The 24393-nt window shown below is 32.7% G+C and overlaps 1 protein-coding gene across 10 annotated transcripts in view; it reads left to right on the plus strand.

The window, feature by feature from the left end:
• KIAA1107 (KIAA1107 ortholog) overlaps positions 1-23175 on the plus strand; it is a 90475-nt gene extending 67300 nt beyond the window's left edge. For 7 of the 10 annotated variants that reach the window (XM_023528098.1, XM_023528099.1, XM_023528100.1 and 4 more), the window contains 9 exons: positions 7218-7400; positions 8127-8273; positions 9155-9284; positions 11692-11753; positions 15798-16506; positions 16750-16837; positions 17259-17398; positions 18705-21029; positions 22309-23175. In XM_023528098.1, coding sequence (XP_023383866.1) covers positions 7218-7400; positions 8127-8273; positions 9155-9284; positions 11692-11753; positions 15798-16506; positions 16750-16837; positions 17259-17398; positions 18705-21029; positions 22309-22775 — 4251 coding nt within the window. In that variant the 3' untranslated portion in view covers positions 22776-23175. Of the gene's footprint in view, positions 1-7217; positions 7401-8126; positions 8274-9154; positions 9285-11691; positions 11754-15797; positions 16507-16749; positions 16838-17258; positions 17399-18704; positions 21030-22290 lie in introns of all 10 variants that reach the window. The other 3 variants (XM_011355640.2, XM_023528103.1, XM_023528106.1) reach the window with 3 other exon arrangements.
• Positions 23176-24393: the final 1218 nt, after the last annotated feature.

The raw sequence follows: 24393 nt of genomic DNA on the forward strand, positions 1-24393 counted from the left end.
AAGAATAAGCCCTTCGTACTATGCTTTTCCTCCTCTACAATATTTTATTTTTATTTTATTTCGATCAGATCTTCGTAAGCTTTGTGAATGCTTGCTTTTTACCTTTCAAAACAGATAAAAAGATGAACATTAGAAAAGCCAAACACCCAGTTTGATCAATAGCCTTTTGGCATCGTGGTGATTATAATGAAAATTTGAGATTGTGCCTTTGATTTTTTTTTGGAGATATTCAAGTTTTAAGAAACATTAACTTATTTTTCATAATTTGTTATATAAATAACATTTAGCCTTTGATAAAAAATAGAATTTTATGTTTTCAAATTAAAATTGGAAATATGTCATTCAAAAAAATAAATAAAGAGCAAGCAGTCAAAAGTCTTATTTAGTTCTGATTTAGTTCAACCAGATGTACCATGGCAGTCACTTTATCAGTGATATGCCCAAAACTGTCTTATACTACAGAAGACAAGAAAGTGCTCTGGACTATATTTGGAGATTTAAAAAATTTTTTAATGTGAGGGATTTTGAAGTTTTTCTCTTTCTTGGTCACTATGCAGCAGTTCAGTGAAATATGGCTGCTTCCTCCTACCAAGTACAAACCATTGCTTTCGGGAGAAAGAACAGGGTAGGGAGTGAGCAGAAGAGAGAAAAGTGTTAGAAAATTTAAAACTTCATGACATAAATACTTGAATTATTTCAAAACATGATTAAAATTTTCTGTTTCAAAATTCTTTGTTTAAGCTCTTTAAAAAGGCAAACTTTTAAGTGTTTTTTAATTTAAGAAAGTTAAAACAATGTAAGGATTAAGAAATAGTAGGAGTCATTGTGTTTATTCAATGTATGATGTTGGGACAACCAGGAAGCTAGCTAGAAAAAAATTGAATTGGATCTACACCACATATTCTTTTATCCCAGGAAATATTCCAAATGGATCAAAGGTCCATATCTGACAGTGGGGTATTTAGGTCCCCTGCTACGATAGTGTTTTGGTCTGTTTCTTCCTTTAGTTCTGTTAGTAATTGCTTTACATATTTCAGGGCTCCCTGATTGAGAGCATAGATTAATAAGTGTTATGTCTTCTTGATGCAAGATTCCCTTTATCATTATGAAATATCCCTCAGTATCTTTCTTTACCTTTTTTATTTTGAAGTCTATTTCATCCGATATTAGTACCGTTACTCCCGCTTTTCTTAGAATGCCATTTGCTTGAAATATCATTTTCTACCCTTTCACTTTGAGTCTATATTTGTCTTTGGAACTGAGATGTGTCTCCAGGAGGCAGCATATGGTTGGGTTTTGTTTTTTTTGGTACAATCCGCAACTCTGTGCCTTTTTATTGGTGAGTTCAGTCCATTTACATTTTGGGTAATTATCGAAATATGAGGTTTTCCTGTAGCCATTATATCTTTTGCTTTCTGGTAGCTCAGTGTTTCCATTGCTTCCTTTTCCTTGTGTTTCCGGGTTTGTTTATTTGTTTTTTGTTTTTTGTTTTTTCATTGGGTTTTGTGGATTTTCCCTCTGGTCCTTCTTGTTTTTTGTTATATACTTCAGTTCTGAATCTTTGGCATGTGGTTACCATTACGAATATGTAAAGGATAGTTACATATATATAGTAGTTCATTTTCTTCTGTGTGTGCCTTATCTCCATTCCCCTTTGCGAATTTGGATCTTTGAATCCTCTTCTTTTCTTTTATTGTTGTCTCAGTTCGTCTGTATGAATGTTGAACATTCATTACTGTCTTGCAATAGCAAATCTCTTCTTATTGTTAAAGCTTATAATGCCCTGTTCTTAATGAAGGTTACACTACTCTTCTTCTATCTGCTAGTCACTTTACTCATAGTTGTGTATTTTTTTGTCATTTTGTTTTACGTGAGCTGACCCCTTTCAGTATTTCCTGTAGTACAAGCCTCATAGTGGAGAATTCCCTCAATTTTTGTATATCTAGAAAAGTCTTAATTTCTCCTTCATATCTAAAGGAGAGCCTTGCTGGATACATTATTCTTGGATAGTAATTCCTTTCATTTAATAGTTTGAATATTTGATTCTGCTCCTTTCTTGCTTGTAAGATTTGTGCTGAGAAGCCCGATAATGGGTTTTCCTTTATAGGTTGCCATCTTCTCCCTGGCTGCCCTGAGTATTCTTTCTTTGTCATTGATTTTTGATAATTTTATTATAATGTATCTCGGAGAAGGCCTTTTTGAGTTGAGATAATTGAGTGTTCTGTTGACTTCTTGAATTCCAAGCTCCAGTTCATTCCTTAGATTTGGGAAATTCTCTTCCACTATTTGTCTGAAAATGATTTCTAGTCCCTGCTCCTTTTCCTCCCCTTCAAGAATGCCCATTGTTCTTATGTTTCCTCTCCTGATGGCATCAACTAGTTCTTGTATTTCTCTTTCATTATTTTTCATTCTTCAGTTTCTCTCTTCTTTTTTCTGATTTATTTCTAGGTTTCTGTCTTTGATATCACTGATCCTTTCCTCCATTTTGTCGACTCTATTTCCCAAGCTTGCTCTTTCTGTCTTCATCTTTTTCAATGTGTTCGTCATCTCCAGAAGTTCTATTTGGTTCTTTTTAAGGGTTTCAGTGTCCTTGCTGAAAAACTCATTCTGCTGATCTAGTTGCTTTTCTCAATTCCTGGAATTGTTGATATAAGTTGTTTTGGATCTCATTGAGTTTTTCAGAAGTACCGTCCTGAATTCTCTGTCATTTAAGTCACATATTTTTATATCTTTAAGCTTATTTTCTGGAGATTTTTCTCTTTCTTTCTGAGCTACCTTGTCATCTTGGTTGTTCATGGTGTTTAATGGACTATTTTTCCACCTGGGCATTGGTGGAAGTGTATTCTGCTTTCCTTTTTTTTTTCCCCCAGAAAGATTTATTATATAAAGGTCTGTCTTTAGCCTGTTGCTAAGAAGGCATTTTTCTTTTGGTTTCCAGTAGACGACATCTAAGCTTCTTGGATCCCTGCTTTATATTGTCTTAATATTCCTTTTTTTTTTTCCTTATAAATATTCAATCACAATTGCTACCTTCAGTCTCAGTCCCTGTCAGTGTTAATGACAATTTGGTAGCATTTGCTCAAATACCCCTGGGGCTCCACAGTGTTTTGTCTTGGAGGATATGAGGGGAGGGACCCTCTGGGTTGGGACACAGTGGCTGCGGGGGCTGCAGCTCAGCCTCATGTTTTGCATCCGGGGCCAGTAATAATCAGCTGTTGCTTCTCTGCTGTCCCCACTTCTCTGCTTTCTGCCCTGATCCTTGGGCACTGACGCTGTATGGAGCTCACCGCTCTCTCAGGCAGGGTTGTTCAGGAAACCTGCCGCACCTTCTCCTCTCCCCCTCCTCCTGCAGGGAGCTCCAGCTACGAGAGGCAGCTTCTTTGTTTCTCCCTGACTCCCACAATTCTGATTTGTGGTAGCTCTTATTCACAGATCCCTCACTCAGACGTGCTTATTGCAGCTTGGGTGTTTTTTGTTGAGATTTAGATATTTAGCTTATTGTTTCAAGGGGAGAGTTCTGGGGACATCTCTCACTCCACCATGCGTCTCCCCAATATATTTAAAGAATGAAAAATAGGAAGAAAATAAGGAACTTTTTAATCTATTAATAAGGATGTAGGAAAATAAGCACTTTTATCCATTCCTGGGAAGGGTATAAATTAGCACAACTTTTGCTGTGTTTTTCAAACTTTTTCGACTGTGACCCAAAGTAAGATGTTCTTTTTACATTGTAGTCCAGCACGCTTATACATATAGAACTGAAACAAGTTTTACAAAAGAATACTTACTGTTATTACATATGAGGGACTGATAGTCTCTGGTTTTTTCTCTTTTCTCTCTCTCTCCTTTTTTGTTTTGTAATGCTGGTCGTGGACCACTAAAAATATTTCTTTGGGTTGCTAGGAGAGGAATCTACAGTTTGGAAACAGTGCTCCATTGAATTTATGTTGCCAGTGTTTTGGGTACTCGAGGTGCTCCACCTGATATCTTCTTGGCCCATGCATGTACTCCAGTCATTGCTGCTGCATCCAGCTGCACACAGATATAATCTGACAGTACTTTCCCTCTGCCACATTACACTTATATCTCACTTTCTATCTGAAGACTGCACTGCTACTCCACACAGTGTACCTACAGCTCTGCAATTCTGACAACTATGCAAACCTGGAAGTAAAAGAGAATTAACAGCCCAGGGGACAAGTCTTGACCAATGGTATATGGGAGCCACTGGTTAAATGTTTCCCTGTTCTGTCCCTTGGGTGAATCATCAAAGTACATTCTCTGTGGCTCTTCAGAGGGTGCCTAGCAAGATTGCGCCCTAGTTGCCTACAATAGTGAATGCTCTATCAGTGCTTCTCAAACTTAAATGTATGTATAAAACACTTCAGGATATGGGTTAATTGTAGATTCAGATTCAGTAAGTCAAGAGTAGAGCCTGAGATTCAGCATTTCTAACAAGCTTTAGGCAATGATAATGATGATGCTGTGGATCACACTTTGAGTAGCAAGGAGCTAGAAAACATACTCCACTGGCTTTTCTGCTTTCTCTGTTTCTCTCTCCTAGTGCCTCAGAGATCCTATTAGGATCACTTCTCAAAATAAACTATCTGCAAAGAGGCCTATTTTTCAGGTTCAGTTATTAGGCAGAACCCCATCTGAAACAAGTAGTGCTGATCCAGCAATTCTATTTCTAGGAATTTATCCTATAGATATATTCACAAATATGTGAAATAGTGTCATCTACAAGGTTATTACATTACCACAATAGCAAAAATTTAGAAACAACATAAATGTCTGTAAGAAGACTGGCTGAATGACTTACGATATGTTTGTATTATGTTCTGTTACATAGCTGTTAAAACAAGGTTCTTTATGTCGTGGTAAGAAAAATATTCCAGATTTATGCTAAGTATAAAAGGCAAGATACAGAGTACTATGCATAATAATGCCTCCAGTTGAGTAAAATAAGGGGAAGATTACACGTATGTTTTTATTTGTAAATCCATAAAATAACTAAATCCATAAAATAACTCTGGAAAGATACAGAAAATAAATAATATTGATTGGGACAAGGGAAAATGGGAGGCTTGGGACAGGAAGAGGAGGGAGAATTTTCTTAGTAATGCCCTTTATATATTTTTGGAGCTTGAACCATTTGTTAATTATTGAATTAAAATTTTATGTGTTTGTTCTAGAAGTGTGTTATATTTTCTTCTGTGAACCTCAGGCTACTCTGACATTTAATATTACTGTATATTCATTTCAGTATGAAATAAGATCACATGTCACCTATGTTATCATTTATGTCCATATTTTAGTTTTCAGTGGATTGTAAGCTAAATTATGACAACTGTACTCCATATCTGTATTTTGAAAAATCTATTACTGTCAGATTACATAACATATGTATATAGTAAACACTTTGTAGATACCTGCCAAGTTTATTTGAATACCTTACATTTGGCTCTACTACCAGAAAAATTCCTATAGTAGAGCAAATTGGGCTTATTGCCTAAAACTCTTAGTAACTGCAGCTACTCAATAAGTCATCAGAGGAGGAAAGGTTGATTGTACTAAAAAAAATTTAAAAAGACAAATTATAATAAAGTATGATTTCCTCTTTAATAAATAAAGCAGGGGGAGTATATATTTTTAAATAATTCTTGGTAAATTGGTGAAAATTTTAAAGTCTTGGTGTTCAAGAATTAAACTTAATTTAGCTTAGGAATTCACTTATAGACTCTATGTCTCTGATAATGCTAAGAAATCAACAAATTTTTAAGTGTCTACTATGATCCATTTCTATACTAGACCCTGGGGATACAATGGTGAACCAAACAGACATGGTTTCACATTCAACAAACATACAACCTAGTGAGAGAGAAACGGATATTAATCAGATAGTCACATTCATGATTGAATAATTACAAATGAATTAAATGATCTAAAGAAAAGGAACAAGTTCTCTTGTTCTGGCATATATAAAGGGAATCTGATAAAAGTACAGGAATCAGAGAAGAAATAATGTTTTGATTGAGATCTGAAAGATAACAGAGGGTGTGCAAAGTTAACATCATGCAGCCTATGTTAAGGATCAGGCTGTCATTTCCAAATTTATCATATCTATTGCTGTGTAACAAACCACCCCAAAACTAAGTGGTTTAAAACTACAATTAATTATTTCTCACAATTCTGTAGGTGATTCTTCTGCTGATCTTGCCAGAGCTTAGTCCCGTGGCTGCTTTCCATCGAAAGCTAAGTTGGAGGCTAGGCATCCCACTCCATGTGGTCCTTCTTACCAGGCTTCTGTATGGCCTTATGTTCCCAGAATTCCAAGAGAGTGAAGACCGAAGCTGCAAAGCTTTTTGAGTTTTTGAGGCCTAGACTCTGGAACCTTGCACAACATCACTAATTGTGTGAGCAAGTGAAAAGGCCAGTCTAGATACAGTGGATGAGGAAATAGATTCTACCTCTTGGTGGATAGAGCTACAAAGAATTTGTGGCCATGGTTCTCAATCTACTACAATCTTATCAGACAACTATTTAATAAATAGTTATTTACAAAGCATTATTTTAAGAACTAGAAATCAAACATGAATAAGATATAGTAATTTATAAGTGCTATTTTGTTCTTTTCCTTGGAGCTCATGGTATTTGTGTATTGTCATTCTGTTTTTTACAGAGATCAGTTTTTTGCGAACTTTTTTTTCTATGGTATAAAAATGAATCATCATTAAATGAATAAAATATAAAAAAAGGAGCCTTACCTGATTATGAAGGAAAAAAAATCACTGGAGATTATAAATAATTTTTAATCTTTCTAAATTTGTAAAAAGAACATGTATTTTAAAAGAATTAAGGCTACGTCAGTGTAGCCATATACTTATGAATGATATTAATAAGGACAAAAATTTATTCAGTAGTGAAAACCTCATGAAAGTCTAGTTTTTCTTTATAGTTATATTATAACTTTACTCTCAGATTTGTTTTAGCTATCTTTTAAAGGTGACTTTTTCCCAACTCAGAGTTTGCCCTTTTGGATAATTCTGAATGAATAAATAAATATTACATGTAAAACTAATGACAAAGATATTGGCTACTGAAATTTTGTGTTTTTTGCAGGCAACATCACATGCAAATGAAAATATTTGATTTGCTTAGAAAATTATTTTATGAGCAATAATCTAACTTTTTTTCAATATTTTTTAAATTATAAGAATGATAAGAATGCTGCTTTTCTTCTGATGGAAAGCGACAGGCTAATCATCAGTTTACCCAGAGTGAAGTGGACAGAAGCAGCACTGACTATGGCATCTCGGCTCCAAGAAGAATGTATTGCATTTATTATAGAAAACTTCTCCAAGATCATTCAAAGTGAAAATTTTGCTCTTTTCTTACAGGTACTATGTCTAAAATTATATCCTATATTTAGTTCCATCTTTGTGTTCTGATTATAATTATATAAGAGTTTTTCCATGCAGGTTGCCTTTGATTAAATTAGTGTGGCTTAAATAAATTCCATAGCAGATGGCATGTTTGCATAGGATTTAGAGCAGTGATGGAAAGGATTGTTGGCTCACAAGATAAAGAAGGCAGTAGGGGACAGGTTTGAGTACCCTGGCAAGGCACAGTGTAACTCTGGCCAACTCTAGCCCTCTATCAACATAAGACATATTTTAGAAACTGAAGTCATAAATATATTTTGTCAGTAATACAGTTATGGCACATGCGGAATTATATTACTGGGGACCTACATTGTCTAAATTTAGTAATTGAATAAAGAACTTGCATTACTTATTTCTAGGCTTTGTTTTTAGGACTACTTTGGCTCTTAAGAACTCTGTGTGTGTGTGTGTGTGTGTGCAGATATTTTTAACAAAGGAAAGGAATAGTTATCATTATGCAATTCTAATAATAATTAGAATTAGTTATCATTATGCAATTCTAATAATAATTAGGAATAGTTATCATTATGCAATTCTAATAATAATTATTAACAGAGGAGATAAGATTTCCTGTTGACTTTGTACAGCTAGTTATGATGGTCTGCTATTATGTCAGACTATCACATTTTCTTACACAATTTACATGTATTCCTATTAAATATCAATTTCTGTGTTTTGTAGTCACAAGCAATGAGCAGCACAGCTGATCTGTTGGACAAAATTTTAAAAGCAATTGAAGAAAACATTACCACAGAGAATAGTTGCTCTCTTCTTATGGCTCTGGATATGTTACTGAACTCTGACAGTACAAAAGAAATGGTATTAAATGTAATAAAATTCATTAAAATGGTATAACATTTGAACTGTTTTAAGATTTTTAAACATATGCACATTTTAAATGTTGCTTGGTTCATTGAAACTAGGTAATGGATACTTGGAAGTTATAGTCTCTACTTTTGTGTACATTTGGAATTGTTTTATAATACAGAAATTTTTAAATTTCATTTACTTCCAAATGGACTTACTATAAATGTTTAGAATTTGGCAGTTTTGCTTGCTAATTCTAGACATAGTTTGATACTTAACAGTATTAATTGGTACAGCATAATTCTAGTATTTCTTTCTGGTCACTACATTAAATTTCCTAAATCTAAAACTTATATAGAACTTTAAATAATTTTTAGAATTTTTACCCATCAGTATCTTTTATTTTTGTAATATATTCTTAATTTTTTTTGTCTTTAAATAATCATATTTAAAATAAGATTCACTGGGAAAAAGCAAAATCAAAATATTATTTTTAAATGCAATTAATCAATGGTAAATAATAAGCTAATTGCAAATTTCTGAGATTTTGTATTTGTTCAACAAGAATCAGAAAATTTCATCATATTTATTACTATTGCATGGAGTATTTGACCTTGTAATGTCATAGTAGATTTGAAAAGGCTGTGGAAGGTATTCATGTAAAGGCCATTGGTGGTTTAAAATAATGTTTGGTTGAAAGGATAAGGTTTAGCTTCACATTCACTATAACATTCTGTTGTGAAGAGTAAGCCTTTATAAATAACATGTACCTGACGATCTTAAAAATCTAAGTGGTGACATCATTGATCTAGCTTAGGGATAAGTAGATTCGGAAAGGAATAATGACTGGTTGCTATGACAATGTGGCTCTCACCAGCTGCTGATTTGTTGCTTGAACACAGGGTTTTACGTGCAAGATCCAGGCTCTGCGTGATAAGCTGTGGATCTTCCTGGTTCAGTCTTTCTACGCTGTTCGTCACACAGAAAGCTGGAAGCTGATGAGCACAAATGATCAACAGAAAATCCAAGCAGGTATGTTAGCCTTGAGATTTTTTATTCTTGTTTTATAATCTTTGTGACAAGAGAGATTTTGAAGGGATTCTAATAAGTAGTACGATTGTTTGTTTGCTTCTGTTCAATAATAGCCTGCTAATTGAAACTAGTATTAGTATGTTTAGTCAGTTTTAATAAATCATGCTTTTTTGCTGTTCTTAGAAAATGAAACTCATTTCTTTTACATATATATATGTCACTTTCTAATCTTACTTTATATTAGCAATAATGTTTCAGCCAAATTTGCTTAAAAGCATTCTTGTTTTACTTGTAGAGATTAGAAGTGTAGGAAAATGTAATCCATATAGAAAAGATTGCTAAATATGCTTTCTCTCCCCTTTTAAGTATATTTTTTTCATAAACCTCTTCTGTCTTTCGCATAAGACACCTTTTCTTGTGGTTTTGCCTGGATTAGATGGCTTTATTTCATAATTGATTGGTTCACTGATATGGTGTGTGCTATTGCGGAGTGTCCCTTAGGAGCCGCACAGTGGTTTCTGACATTTGAAACAGTAACATTAAACAAAAGACATAGCTTGCTCAGAATGTGTGTTTGTTTCAAAAATATTAAAATAAAATTTTGAGGGTATGGAACTAAAAATGGCTTCATTACTATTTTGGGGTTAAAGCAGGTGCTTTAGAAAAAATATTGGCAGATCCAGCAAGTATGCTTTTAAATGTTTTAAGTTAAGAAATTGTATTTTATGAAGCAAATACTTTTGTACTATAAAACATAGAAGCCGTGTGTGGTATAATATATTCTTGATAGTACATAGATATGTTAAATTCTTTAATGGTTTAGTCAGAATATGATTTGCTCTGTTTTGTGTTATGAGCATAAAATAATAGTGTAGCTAAATATGACCTCAGGAACACTTTTCAAAGAAATTCCAACAAAAAAATAAAATAATAAAATTATGAAACAAGAATCATGAGGTCTTTAAAAAATGGAATTTTTTTTCATGTGACTATTTGTGTACTGATTTTTAGATGACAGTTTAATCTTTACTGTGAAATCTGTACAATGTGAGGAAATAAGATCAGCATTCCATTAGTAGGTGCCATTCAGCTCTCTTCTGATTGGCAGTAAACTTTATTTTTCTCCATTTTAGAGGATTTCATAGTTAAGTTAGGCCTCAAACAACTGATCTTAATTCTTCAAAATGCTAATTAAAATTACTATAAATACACATATGTATATATACACATCTAAAACAAAATATTATTGGTAATCCAACTAATTGTCAAAAGTAACTTTTCAATGTAAAAATAATGTTTTTTAAATCTTAAGTGTTTTAAATTATGATGATTCCTGATTTATAGATAATTACTGCATTGGAAACCCCAGATAAAGGGGTGACTCTAGGTTGTCTTTTGTTATAACATTTCTTTTTTCTAGTTTGAGTTACTGACTTTGGGGAGAAATCTTATATTAATTTCTTCCTGTATATTATTGTGAAAAGTCATTTGCTAACTGTAAATCAGTCCCAATAATGCCATTTCTAGGATCCTGCTTTGTCTTATAGCACAGGTCCTATAGAATAGAGATAGTAGAAGATGCATGGTAGAGTTACAGATAATTTAATGTACTTTTCATCAACTGCTTTAATAAAAAACAAATAGTTTTTGGAAATTATATGTATTTCTTCAAAACATATTTTAGAGCTAAGTAACCTTCAAAAGGCAAAAATACATTAGCTAAACTGTATTTATAGCTCTCATACCATTATTCCTATATATTTTCCTAGTATCATTCAAATTCTTATTTGAAGAACATAAACATGAGTTCCCCAATTCCCATACAACCTAATCTGTAAAATGAATTTTGTAATTCTAAAAAATGATATGAGTTTGAGATTTGCTTTTCATTTTATTTTCAACAGAACCTTATTTTTTCTCTTTCATCCTTCCTTGAGATATACCTGCAAAACTAGAAAATATGTGTAATTAATTTCAACAGAGTTTTATATTTTTAGGATAAACATTTTCTCATGGTTAATAGATTATAAAATATTACATTTGTTACAGTCTGTAATTTTTTGTAATTTGGAAAACTGAATGAAACCAGTTATCTCTAAAATTTTACAGCTTGAGAAAATTTTGGTTTTTATACATGTATGAATATTCTGCGTGAGATTGTACATTTCTCATTTATTAATTTTAACAACATAAAATTCATAGGGACAGACAATAAGATTAAAAATATGATTCTTTAAAAAAATTCTAAAATATAATAGGAAATTGTCTATGTGTACTAGATTGGTTTTAGCTATTTTAAAGTTATTTTGCATCAAAACATAACCTTTTTCTGCTAGTATACTATTTTCTCTCTAATTCTATGTTCATAGTAGTGCCTCCTATAAAAATAAATTGTTTCTTTTTACAGCTGCATTTGACAAAGGTGATGATCGAAGACTTGGTAAAAAGCCTATATTTAGTAGCTCTCAGGTAAACTTTAAAAATTTTATAGGCCAAATGAAAAAAGATGTCAAATGATTTAAATTTTATTATTATGTATTTCAGAATAATTTTTAAAAATTTATTCTTTCATTAATTAAAGCTATTAATGGAAATAATTTTGAGTCTTTTTTAAATCAGGTAAACATTTAATAAATTTTTAAGTGATGTAAATTTTTGATCTGGTTGGCATAAGAAGTGTAATATTTTCAACCTTTTTTATTTTCTTGAAAACTTTTTTGGCAACTAACATACTGGACCTGTTCCAGTATATCAGAAATTGTCGAGAATTCAAGACCTAATTTAATGTCTATTTTTCTAATTAACCTACTTCTTACAAAAGAAAAATTTGGTTGTCCCAGTTTTTTTTATACTAAGATTTTAATTCACATAATAAATATTTGATGTGAAAAAGGCAATCAGTACAAAGAGTACAGTTGTGTTTTCTTTAAAAGTTACTTGGTGTACTTATATAAGGGATCTAAAATAAATAGTACTTATTCTTAGAAACAGAAAGAATGTTGGTTGCCAGGGGCTGGGAGAACAAAGAAAAGGGGAATTGTTCAATGGATATAGAGTTTCAGTTTTACAAGATGAAAAAGTTCTAGAGATCTATTGCACAGTAGAGAGCGCAAGCTTAACATTACTGTATAGCCCACTTAAAAATGGTTAAGATGGTAAATTTTATGTTATTTGTTTTTTACCACATACATTCACACAAAAAAGTTACTTGGTGTACTCATTATAATGTGAAATACTTTTTTCTTCTCCAAAAATATTATTAATGATGGTTAGAATTTCAAGCTAGTTAATGTACAGATGGTCACTTAGTAATATATTTGAAATATGAAATTATACTAACCTAGTACATGCATTACAATGATATGGAGACAAACATTGAGAGTTGCAGTTTGGAATGCATAGAACATACTGCCCTCGCGGAGTAGAGTAGGGAATCTTTTCTTCCTTATCAGCCAGTAGATAGGAACTCACAACTCTAAGCCACAACTGAAAGAAAGCTCTCATGGCTTGAGGCAGAGGTTAAGCTCCAGATGTCTTGAGTGAAAAACTACCGGATACTGGAGCTTTTTTCCAGTAAACTTCCTAGGACTATTTCCCAAAGTGTGTTCCACAATACCAGCTCCATTAGATGTTCTACCTAAAAACATGTAGAATCAACTGTTTGAAAATTGCTGGACACCATATCTCATAGAGACTGATGATATACATTAGCACCTTAAAAACTCTGACTAACATACAGTAAAGAACAATTTTGAATTCTGTTTTACCAAAATTTCCCCAAATTTTCTTTTCACAGAACACCAATAGACTCCCCCTCAGTCCCTTTTAGGCATATTATATAATTACACTGAACATATGCTAGGAAATAACACCTTAGGACATTTTTTTTCTATGTACCAGTTTCTTATTATCCCCTGTGAGTTATTTTTAAATCCCTAGAAATTAGCCTACCTGCCTTCCTTTCCCCTGCTCTACTAACTGTTATCAACCAGGTTTTCCTCCTTCCTTTCCTTACAGCAGAATAGAACAAAGTCTCATTGCTCTTTCATATCTTCTTAACTTTCCGGTTGTCCAAGGGTTTATGCTCTTAAGCACAAAGGAAAAAAACCAGGGTAATATGTTTCCCTCAGAAAGGCAGTGGTATACCGAAATAGGTGCTAGACCAAGAATCAGAAGAGTTCCAGTCTTGGCTTCACATTTATTATCTATGTCATCTTTGAATTTATTATCTATGTCATCTTTGCTTATTTGTAAAATGGAGTGATAAAACCTAGCAGGATTATTGTGAAAATTTAGTGAAATAATGTATATGCAGTTATCTGGTATAGAGTAAGTGCTCAATAAGTGTGGAATGAATAAATGTGTTTTCCAAAAAGAGATGAGCTCTTTTATAGGTGGAAGAAAGTTAATAAGACAGAGAAGAGTTTAAGAATAATGCTATTACCGAAATACTTAAGGGTAAAATTATATGATGTCTGGTATTTGCTTCTAAATAAAATGGGGTTAGTCATATATGAAGGAAAATTAGCTCAGAGTTGATAATTGTTAAAACTAGGGAATAGATACATGGAGACTCGGTGTACTCTTCTGTCTTCTTTTGATTATGTTTAAATTTTTCTATATTAAAAACTTTAAAAAAAAAAAAGAGGGAATAGTACTAAAACCAAAAGAGCGTCTAAGAGGATTGCTTTAGAGGATTACCCTCTTTTTCTTCATTTTTGTCAATAGCACATGATGACCATTTCCAGTTGGCCATTTGTGTATAGGAAATATATGTAAACTTTGTAGACAGACATAAGTCAAAGACTGCCTAGAAATGCATGTACATTGAGTCTTCATCATACTGTACTATGTTAACGTGAACTTTCTAAAGGAGTGTAGTTAGCCCATATACTACATAGATCCCTCCCATAGCATGATGCTTTAAAATAGATTCAATGATAGAATAAATTAAATAGATTAGTTTTAAGGGTGGGAAGAGGTCTACCTGGTTTTAGGTATTAAAAATAAATATTTCAAAAAAGAAATATTTTTCGAGCTAGGATTTGATTAAGAATACTAAAAATGAAGACCAAGCATATTTAAACTTTATAAATATTACATAAAATCCTAGAACATTGCACTGAATAGGACCAGTCTCCACCCTTTGGACATACATAATCTGAGGCCCAGAAATGTTAATGATTTCTTAAATAACCTAAGTCAGAGGCAGAGCATAGAATAAGATTCTAATGATTCTTTTATTATCATACCTTGCTTTTTCCTAAACTTAGTCATGTGATTATGTGTGTGGGTGTGGGTGTGTGTATAATCACACACCCATATACATATGTTATTTTTATCTCAGACAAAATTTTAATGTAATTAGAATATTTCTATATTTAGAAATAATTAGACCTTGAACTATATATCAATATATGCTCAGGTTTAACAGCATTCATCACATTTTTCTGAGTACCGAGTCTGTGATGGGCACAGTGTTCACGGATACAAAGATGAAGATGACACAGGCTCCACCTCATACTTCTACTGTCTCATACAGTTTTCAAAAGGGGAGTAAAGTATTTCTATAAAGAGTAGCAATATAATCTTAAATTTTTATTCTAAAATCTCTACCAATTTTTAAAATTTTTTGTTTCCTTCCATATCAAAGTTGGTTCTAAACAAAATGACAAAATAGATGCATTTGTCTTCATTGCCCTCTGTTTTCCCCTTTTCACCTATTTTTAGGACCCCTTTTCCTCTACTTCCTCCAGACAACCAACACTGTATTAGTATTTTTCCCCCTGTATTACTATCTTGTTTCTTTCAAAAAACCAAACTTTTCAGATGTAATGTGTTGTTTCTCAGGAGCTTTCTTTTTTTTTTTTTCTAATGAGGACTCCAAGAAGTAAATAATTCTTACCACAGAGAGTAAAATTTCTGGCATTTGGGTTGAAGACAAAATTTTTAGTGAAAAGCTTGATCATGTCCCTCAAATTAAACCATGTAGATGACTACCTACTTAAAACAGTAAATCATGAGCTCAAGTCCTACACCTTATCAGCATATGATCATATATAAATCACATACCTGTTTTAATCCCCAGTTTCTTGTAACAGGAGCTATCTCTTAGGATTGTTGTGAAGATTAAGTGATATTGTGTATGAAAAGAGTTTTAGCATAGAGCCTGGGAATGTGGACCCTGAAAAATGCTAGATATTGTTACTCAAGGCATTCTGACACTGTTAGGTATTAATTCTTTATCATAACTTCATAAAATTAAATAATACACCTTTTTAAATAGTATAGTATTTGAATTTTTTATGTTGTATTTAGATTTAAGGTAATATGACCAAAGACACATTGAAAGTACTGCTCAAAATGACCAAAGATAACTTAAGTTTTGAGTGGCCCTAAATTATAATATGCTGGAGATTTTTTTCTTTGAAAAACTGACTTATTAAAACATAAAATATTATGTGCCAAAGACTTCAGTCAAGTTACAGAGTATTTTTTTTTTCTCTTTTGTAGCAAAGGAGACAAGTTTCTGACTCTGGTGCTCTAAAAAGCAAATCTTTGAGAGAAAATAACAAAGAGTGTTGGAGTTGTCACTCTACTAATCAAAAGATGAAATCCGATGGATTAGGAGCATCTGGACATTCATCAAGTGCTAATAGAAATACTATAAATAAAACTTTGAAACATAATGATTTAAAGGAAAAAGATGGTACAAAAATAACATCTAAGATTACAAAAGAATTAAAATCTGGGGAGAAGAATGTTTCTGGAAAGCCCAAAGCTATAATAAAACCCAAAACAGAAAATAGTGATAATGCAAAGTCAGCAAACATGTCACCTAGGCAAGTTGTGGAAAGACCAGCAACAGCAGCAGGAGATGGACAGAAAAATATGTTACATGAAAAAGGAGTGAGAAATCAGGAAGGACAAATTGCAGGTGCCAGACCCAAGGTACTCACTGGAAACTTAAATGTGCAAGCCAAAGCAAAGCCTTTGAAGAAATTGACAGGAAAAGATTCTCCATGCCTTGGCATCACAGGACCTTCCAGCAGATCTATAAACTCAAGTATGGAATTACTGGTTTCCACTGAATGTCTAGACGAACCAAAAGAAAATGGATCAATAGGAGAAAAGAAGCCATCTGGTCATAAGCTGTCCTCTTGTGAATCTCTAGGACAGATTGTGAAAAACAGTGTAGAAAGTAGCAAAACTTCCACTGTAGGTAGGTTTTAGTGCTCTAATTTTTTTTTAGCTCCTGCCAAAGGTCCTAGAAAAATGACCTGTGTTTGGACTTTTATTTAGTTTCAAATCCACAGAAGTATTTGTTTCCATATAGTCATGCAAACAGAAGTGTTCTTCCCACATTAACATTTAATTTTGTTTATAGTATCTGACCAGTGAATTTTTACATAATTGTTATATATTTAGTGTTCAATCTCATGACTCACTTTTTCTTAATTCACAGCTGTAAAATCTCGACCTGTTTCAAAAGCCACCAATGGAACTTCCAATAAAAAAAGTATTCATGAACAAGAAAGTAATACAAATAACAGGTAAGTCTTCATTCATTGTTTTACCTATACATTAACTGTCTCTGAAAGTTAATTATATACTAACTTCTAACTATTTTTAAAATTCCTTTTTTTGTTAGAAAAATTAATATATTTACACAATGATATTTTAAAATTTTTCTTATTTATTAAAGGAAGTTAGTATATTTATCCAAAATGATGATTGCTGCAAAACAATAAAACATTGCTTTAATTTACACTTGTGATACTCGATTATGCATTGCTTTATCATACTTGATCTATAATTTTATAAACTTAAAGATTTATGAGCATGGTTTTTTTCATTTTCAGAAAAGATATATTTTTTATTTCTTGGAGAAAAAATGTATTTCATGTATGGGTCTTTTAAAGGCTCATGTTTTGGAATTTCAGTGTAATACTAAATGCAAATCATTTTTCTTAGTGTGCTAAAGAAGGTCACTGGCAAAGGATATACTGATCCAGTACCACAGGCAATTTTAAAGAAAAGAGGAAATGACAATGGATGTGCTACAACACAGTTGAGGACAAAGAATGCCCCATCTAATCATGCTAAAACTCAAGGTAAAGCTCAAGTAGTCCTGCAGGGTGTTACTTCTTGTTGAAACTGGATAAGCAGAACTCTGATTTGGAACTCGAGCAGCAAATAAGCTAGATATAACATGGGTTTACTCATTTTACATTCGTTTCATGCTATAGAGATGAGATTTTATACTTTTACTTTTCAGACTAGTATTTTGATGTTTGGGGGTGTTTGGGGTTTTTTTATTGTCTTTGTGAGAGCAATAATTAAGGGAGTCACTAGTTTATCTACATTACTGGTCCTTTTATATATTATGCCCATGTTTCTTCCTCATTTCATTGATAACTAGAAATTCCATCTGCAAAACCAGCACTAAAGAGTTCTTTAAAAAGTAATGGTACAGTCTAGAGAGCTGTAATACATAAGAAAAAGAATTTTTCCTCTGGAATCTGTACTGTGCCAATTGTTTTACCATGTTCTAAGAAAGAAAAGAATACTGATCAGATTGGTAACATACTAATTTTAAAAATGAATTTGCCTTATGCATTGAACAATTTGTAAAATCCTAAAAACAATTTGAGTTAAATAATTAATACTGAAAGTAAATTTAAAAAATAAGGCAGAGAAAAATAAATCATTTTCTAGTTATAGTTAAAATTTTTACAATATTGAAAATATTTTTAAATATTTGATAATTCTGTTTGACAGTGCGCAAAATATGATCTCTAGGACTTTTAACCAGTATAAACAAACAGACTCCCAAAATTAATCCTCTTTCCCTCCAGTTACCAGTTTTGGTTTCCACTGCATATCTAAGTTGTTAACCCTAATGATCTATAATAATAATGATCTTGTTATGAGAAATAAATTAGTTTTGTTCATGTTTGAGGGAAAAAATTACAGCAACTTCAACATTTCTATTTTATGTTTAGCTTGATTCTCCTTTTCAGTTGTGTGGAACACAGTCTTTTTTTCCCTCCTTAAAACTTCAAAGGGACATTTCTTCCCGCTCTTTCGGTATAAGGAAATCAGAATTTTCCACCCCCATATATTTATGCAAATCCAATTCTGGCATAAGGATCAAAGCCCTTTACTTGAATAAGAGAGATCCTATTTCAGTAATTTTACTAAAACTCTAGAATAGTCCATTTATTTTTGTAATAGAAAAATATTTTCTTTTTTTATTTTATCATGCCACTAACTCGTAATCTGTAATTGTCCATTTGATTGAAGATGTGTTACCATTTCATTGTTTTATTTATTTTATTTCTTCTAAAGTAATTTAAAAACAAATATTGAATTTCATTCACAAATTGGAAGGTATATTTTTGAATTTTCTTTTCTAAGGATCCCAAGGAGAGTCACCAAATTCAGTAAAATCTTCAGTGTCTTCAAGGCAGTCTGATGGAAATGTGACAAAGTTGGACCACAGTACAACGATGGATAAACAAACACCTAAGAGAAAACTTGTCAAGCAAGGACACACAACTTTGCCCAAGGTTAATGCAAAAAGAGTGGCAATGCCTAAAAACCTAAATCAATCTAAGAAAGGTGAAACTTTGAATAATAGAGATTCAAAACAGAAAATGCTTCCTGGACAGGTAATATTGAAGACTCAGTCTTCTCCTCAAAGACCTTTAAAAAGTGAAACCTCTGTTGTCCAAAAATGTATGCTTCTTGATGCATGTGATAATAATAACAAGGGCAGTGTTACTGAACAGAAGCCTCACGAACCTCTATTTAATCTCACATCTGAAATTAGAGGTATGGAAGCATTCCATTCATCATGCTCTCCTGACCCACAAAAGCCATTAAACAATCAAGAAAAAGAGAAATTGGTATTAGAATGCCAAAATGTTTCAAATTTGGATAAATCAATAAAACATGAACTGGAATCAAGACAGATTTGTTTAGATAAAAGTAAAACAAAATTTTCTGATCACAAAGAAACAAGTCATTGCAACACAGCTAAACTACATTGTCATTCCAATGGGAGTGATAATGTAGATTCAAAACTTTATAGCACCACTGCCCTAAAATGCATGATTTCAAATCCAAATGAAAACTCTTTGAATTCTAATCCAGTTTGTGATTTAGACTCAACAAATGCAGAGAAAAGTCATTCAGTATCAGATAAGGAGAAGCAAATGGGGAATAAAGACACAAACAAAAAATCAGGCATTAAATATGTGAAAAATGTTTTGCCTTGTGTTACTGAAAGGACAAATGGGACCTTAAATACTGTTCTTCAAGGTGACGGAAAATCTAAATTTCATGTAGAACAGACAATTCCCAGTCAGTTATCTGATGACTCTGCTATAAACGAAGATAAATATGCTGCAGCAAACTCAGATAGTTCCTGCAAGTATGCTTTAGAACAAATATCAGGAAAAAATTCTCCTAAAGATATGGAAACAACAGAAACTCCAGAGAGCCATGAAACTCCAGAAGCTCCATTCATGAGCCACTGGAATTTAAGTACCAGTGTTCTGCATCAGAAAGAGAGTCCTGAATCTGATACTGGCAGTGCTACCACATCCTCTGATGACATAAAGCCCAGGTCTGAAGACTATGATGCTGGAGGGTCTCAGGATGATGATGGATCAAATGACAGAGGTATTTCTAAATGTGGTACAATGCTGTGCCACGATTTTCTTGGAAGAAGTAGCAGTGATACCAGTACTCCTGAAGAATTAAAAATATATGATAGTAACTTAAGAATTGAAGTGAAAATGAAAAAGCAAAGTAGTAATGATCTTTTCCAAGTTAATTCGACAAGTGATGATGAGATTCCTAGGAAAAGAGCAGAACTTTGGTCTCGATCTAAAATGGTCCACCCGAGGGAAAAAGAAACTATTCTCCGAGGCAGTGTCCACTTTGCTCAGGAAGTAGATCAAGTTTCTTCCTCAGCAGATGAAACAGAAGATGAAAGATCTGAAGCTGAAAATGTTGCAGAAAATTTCTCTGCACGTAACTCAGCTCCTCAGCAGTTTCAGGGGATAATTAATTTAGCTTTTGAAGATGCAACTGAAAACGAAAGTCACGAGTTTTCTGCAACTAAAAAATTTAAAAGGTCAGTTTTACTTTCAGTAGATGAATGTGAAGAATTAGGATCTGATGAAGGGGAAGTCCATATTCCCTTTCAGCCTTCTATAGATTCTCTTTCACCTTCTGATGTTTTTGATGGCATTTCTCATCAACATGGAAGGACCTGCTATTCCAGATACTCACAAGGAAATGAAGGTAGTATTTTAGAATGTAAACAAGATAAAGGGAATAGCGAATGTAAAAATGAAAGTGCTCTTTTGGGTCTTAGTAGCATTGACTCTTCAAGAAAAGATAAACAGAGTACTTCAGCCACTGGAAAAAAGTACACAATAGAGGTCCTGTCCAAAGGAGGCAGACAGCTTCCTCTGGAAGATAAAGTAAAGAGTGGAAGTGATGTAGATAATGACTTGCAGCAACACTGCAAACTCTCAGATAGTGATATAAAATCTCAAGAAAGACCATGTCATTTGGAGCTTCATCAAAGAGAACCCAACACTGACATACCAAAGAACAGCTCTACAAAATCTCTGGACTCCTGTCGGAGTCAACTTCTGCCTCAGGAAGGTCAAGTGAAAGAGAGCCATTCTGCAGCTACCGAAAAAGCTAATATTGCTTTATCTGCAGGTAATGTACAGAAATAGAAATGTTAAATCCATAAGAAAATTAGTTTGTAGAATGTTCAAGTTGTATGTAGCCCTGAATGTTATATTTTAGTTAGATAGAATAATTACTTAAGCAACAGATTCAAATTTTAAATAAAAACTTAAATTTCTTAATAATATTAAAATTAGCTAGTTAGTCTTCACTGTAAACTTAAAATCCTAGTGCAGAATCAATATCTAGTAAAAATTTTGGTTATTTATTAGAGCTAACTTACTTAGAGAGTTTACGTGAAAGAATAAAGAGAAAACCTTATTTCTGTTATTTAGTTATTTATGTCTTATTTAACATAAGAATTCTTGACTATTAGAAATTTTATTTTACATTGGATATGATTTAAGAATTACACTAGTATATATCTGTGAGGGCTGTGCAATAACTATAGTAATATGTAACTAAAAGCACTGAACTATTTTAACTAGATTAATTATTACAATTTATATACGTTTTACAGAGATTAAGACTTTAAGGATCGCTATAATTCTATTCTAAAATTTTCAAGTAAAAAGATAAATTTCCTAAAAGAGAGTATATTTAGAAGCAACAATCGTATATGAAAAAGCCCAGGCTTATTTCACATGTATAAATGATTTCCTGTCTAATTGTTTTATGTGTTTGTCTTCCTTATTATAGTAATTTGAACTAATGACCTACATTTAAAATATGCAATAGTCACTGACTGAGTAGCTATCGTATATCAGAACTAAGAAAAATACTGATCAGTAGTCCCTGTTCAGCAAAATCACAAGAATAGGGAGCTTCTTAAAGTTGTATTTTTTGTCTGTCCTTGCTTGCATCCTTCTTTGCATGTGCAATATACAAATAAGGCTTTAGATAAAATGTATTTATTCTCTTTTCGGAACTGACCTTAAAAGTCACCATCAAATAATCATATCTTTTTTTTCTCTTTAAGTTTTACTGTAGCAAATTAGGTATATGTGCACATTCTTTGTTTATGTTTAAATAATTTCTGTTGTTTTCTGTATTACAAGTTTTCAAATTAAAGTACAGAGAATTATTGTTAGTCACCAGTGTCAATTTTGCTGCTTAACATTATCCTCGAGTTGTTTGGTTTTTTTTAAGATAGAAAAATAAATTCCTCAGAAATCTTTTCAATTTTGTATAAATGTTATTCTTCTCATTCTGTGTTTTTTTGGACTATAACTGTTCTATTGTTCTACAGAACTCTGAGGGTACCAACATGTGCAATTTTTACATTGTGTAGTATTATGAATTATTTCAGGAGACATAGATGATTGTGACACACTGGCACAAACCTACATATATGACCATCGGCCTTCAAAAACCCTCTCTCCAATATATGAGATGGATGTAATAGAAGCATTTGAGCAGAAAGTGGAATCAGAAACACACGTTACAGACGTGGATTTTGAAGATGATCAACACTTTGCAAAACAAGATTGGACATTGTTAAAACAACTGCTCTCTGAACAGGATTCAAACTTAAACATTACAAATTCTGTTCCTGAAGATTTAAATTTAGCACAGTATCTAATAAATCAGACACTACTTTTAGCACGAGACAGCTCAAAACCTCAGGGTAAAGCACATGTTGACACTTTGAACAGATGGAGTGAACTAACCTCTCCACTTGATTCCTCAGCAAGCATCACCATGGCTAGTTTTTCTTCTGAAGATTGTTCACCCCAAGGGGAATGGACAATTCTGGAACTGGAAACTCAGCATTAAGAGTACTAACACTTTGGAAAATGTTAAACTATGCCATCCCTTTATTTTTTGATGTTTATATTATATACAAATGATAATTGCATTAGCCAGAGATAGACTGCCCTTAATATTGAGGGAGTCTTTCCAATTTATTGAAGTAAACATAGTTTATTTATTAATATTATATCACATGTAGAAAACAAGTTTTTCTAAAATTTTTGAGCATGTTTTATTATTAGAGAAATTAGAAGACATATAAAGAAGCCCTTCCTTCAGTTTTCCTTTCCTAACTGATCATTTGTTCACTTACATTCAAGAATTTAAAGTGTGAATGCACAAGTGGATCTGTCTCTTTACTTTTTGCTCGGCATATGATAACATAGTAATTTAACAATAAAAAAACTGTGCTTGTGTCAATTTATGTAGAGTTAAATCTATTAATAACATTCAAACTTGGGATCAGTGGACTGGTGTGGTTGAGGCAGACAGCTGAATGTTAGGAAAAAACCTTCACTTCCTCAACAATTCAGGTTCAGGAAATTCTGAAGTAAATGCATCTCAGGTTTCAGTCACATTGTTACTAAAACGGAGAAATGAAATCTCACATCACTCTAAATTTTGGGGATATATCCAGAAAGAGACATCTGCCCTTGTTCAAAAGAAGTGGCAAGGAAAACTTCTGTTTTATTGATAGATTCCCTTTATAGTTAATCACTCCCATTTTCCATTTTGTATTAGAGGTATTTTGGAACTGCACCTGCAATAAGCCTGCACTAAATATTAACTCAGAAATGGGTTTATGAGGCAGTTGAGTTACTGAGTTAAACTGCGTGCATGTGCGCACACACACATATATGTTTGCTTTCTCCATTTGTCTATATACTTCCTTAAGACATTGATGAGATTGCCTTTCAGTCTGTAATTTTGGTAGGCAAGGATAAAAATCTTTTCTACAAAATTCCATTGAGAATGAACACTTGGATACCTACTTGATATTGGTGAACATTGCTTTTAGGGTGGTGAGTTAAAATTGGCCTCTCTCGGGTAGGGGGAAGGTAGATGGGGGGAAAAATTTAAATAATTTCTTCAATTAAGTAAATAAAAATGATTAAAAAAAAAAGAATTGGCCTCTCTCAAAAGCTTTGTAACTCATAATTTCAAATATGTCAGAAGTAAGTCTTAGAATTTTGGTTTAGAATTTCTCTTTTAAATGAACAAAGTTTCAAATGGTCAACAATATAATCTGTATATTGCATATCAAAAATCATATGAATGTATGTCAGTGGTTATTCTTATATAATAATTTAATTGCGTTAACATTAACTACTAACCTGTTATACCATAAATCTGCTATGCCTTTTTTAAGTAGAAGCTCTGCAGGGGCACTCATTCATTCAGTCAAGAAATTGGTTCTAGGTACTAAGTTGCAAAGATGAATAAGGTTTGATTCTTGCCCCCTCTCTCTCAAAAAGAGAATTTAGTTTCTAGTGAGGGGAAAAGCCATATAAGAAAAAAGTTAAAATATAGTATTATAAGAACTCTGTATTTTAGCACTAGATGGGAATTTAGACAGTCTAATCCTGTCAAATTCCAAAGGACTCTGAAGCCCAGAGGAATTAAGATTGCCCAAGGTCCCACA

This window comes from Pteropus vampyrus, unplaced genomic scaffold (genome assembly GCF_000151845.1).
Source record: "Pteropus vampyrus isolate Shadow unplaced genomic scaffold, Pvam_2.0 Scaffold22, whole genome shotgun sequence".
NCBI lineage: Eukaryota > Metazoa > Chordata > Mammalia > Chiroptera > Pteropodidae > Pteropus > Pteropus vampyrus.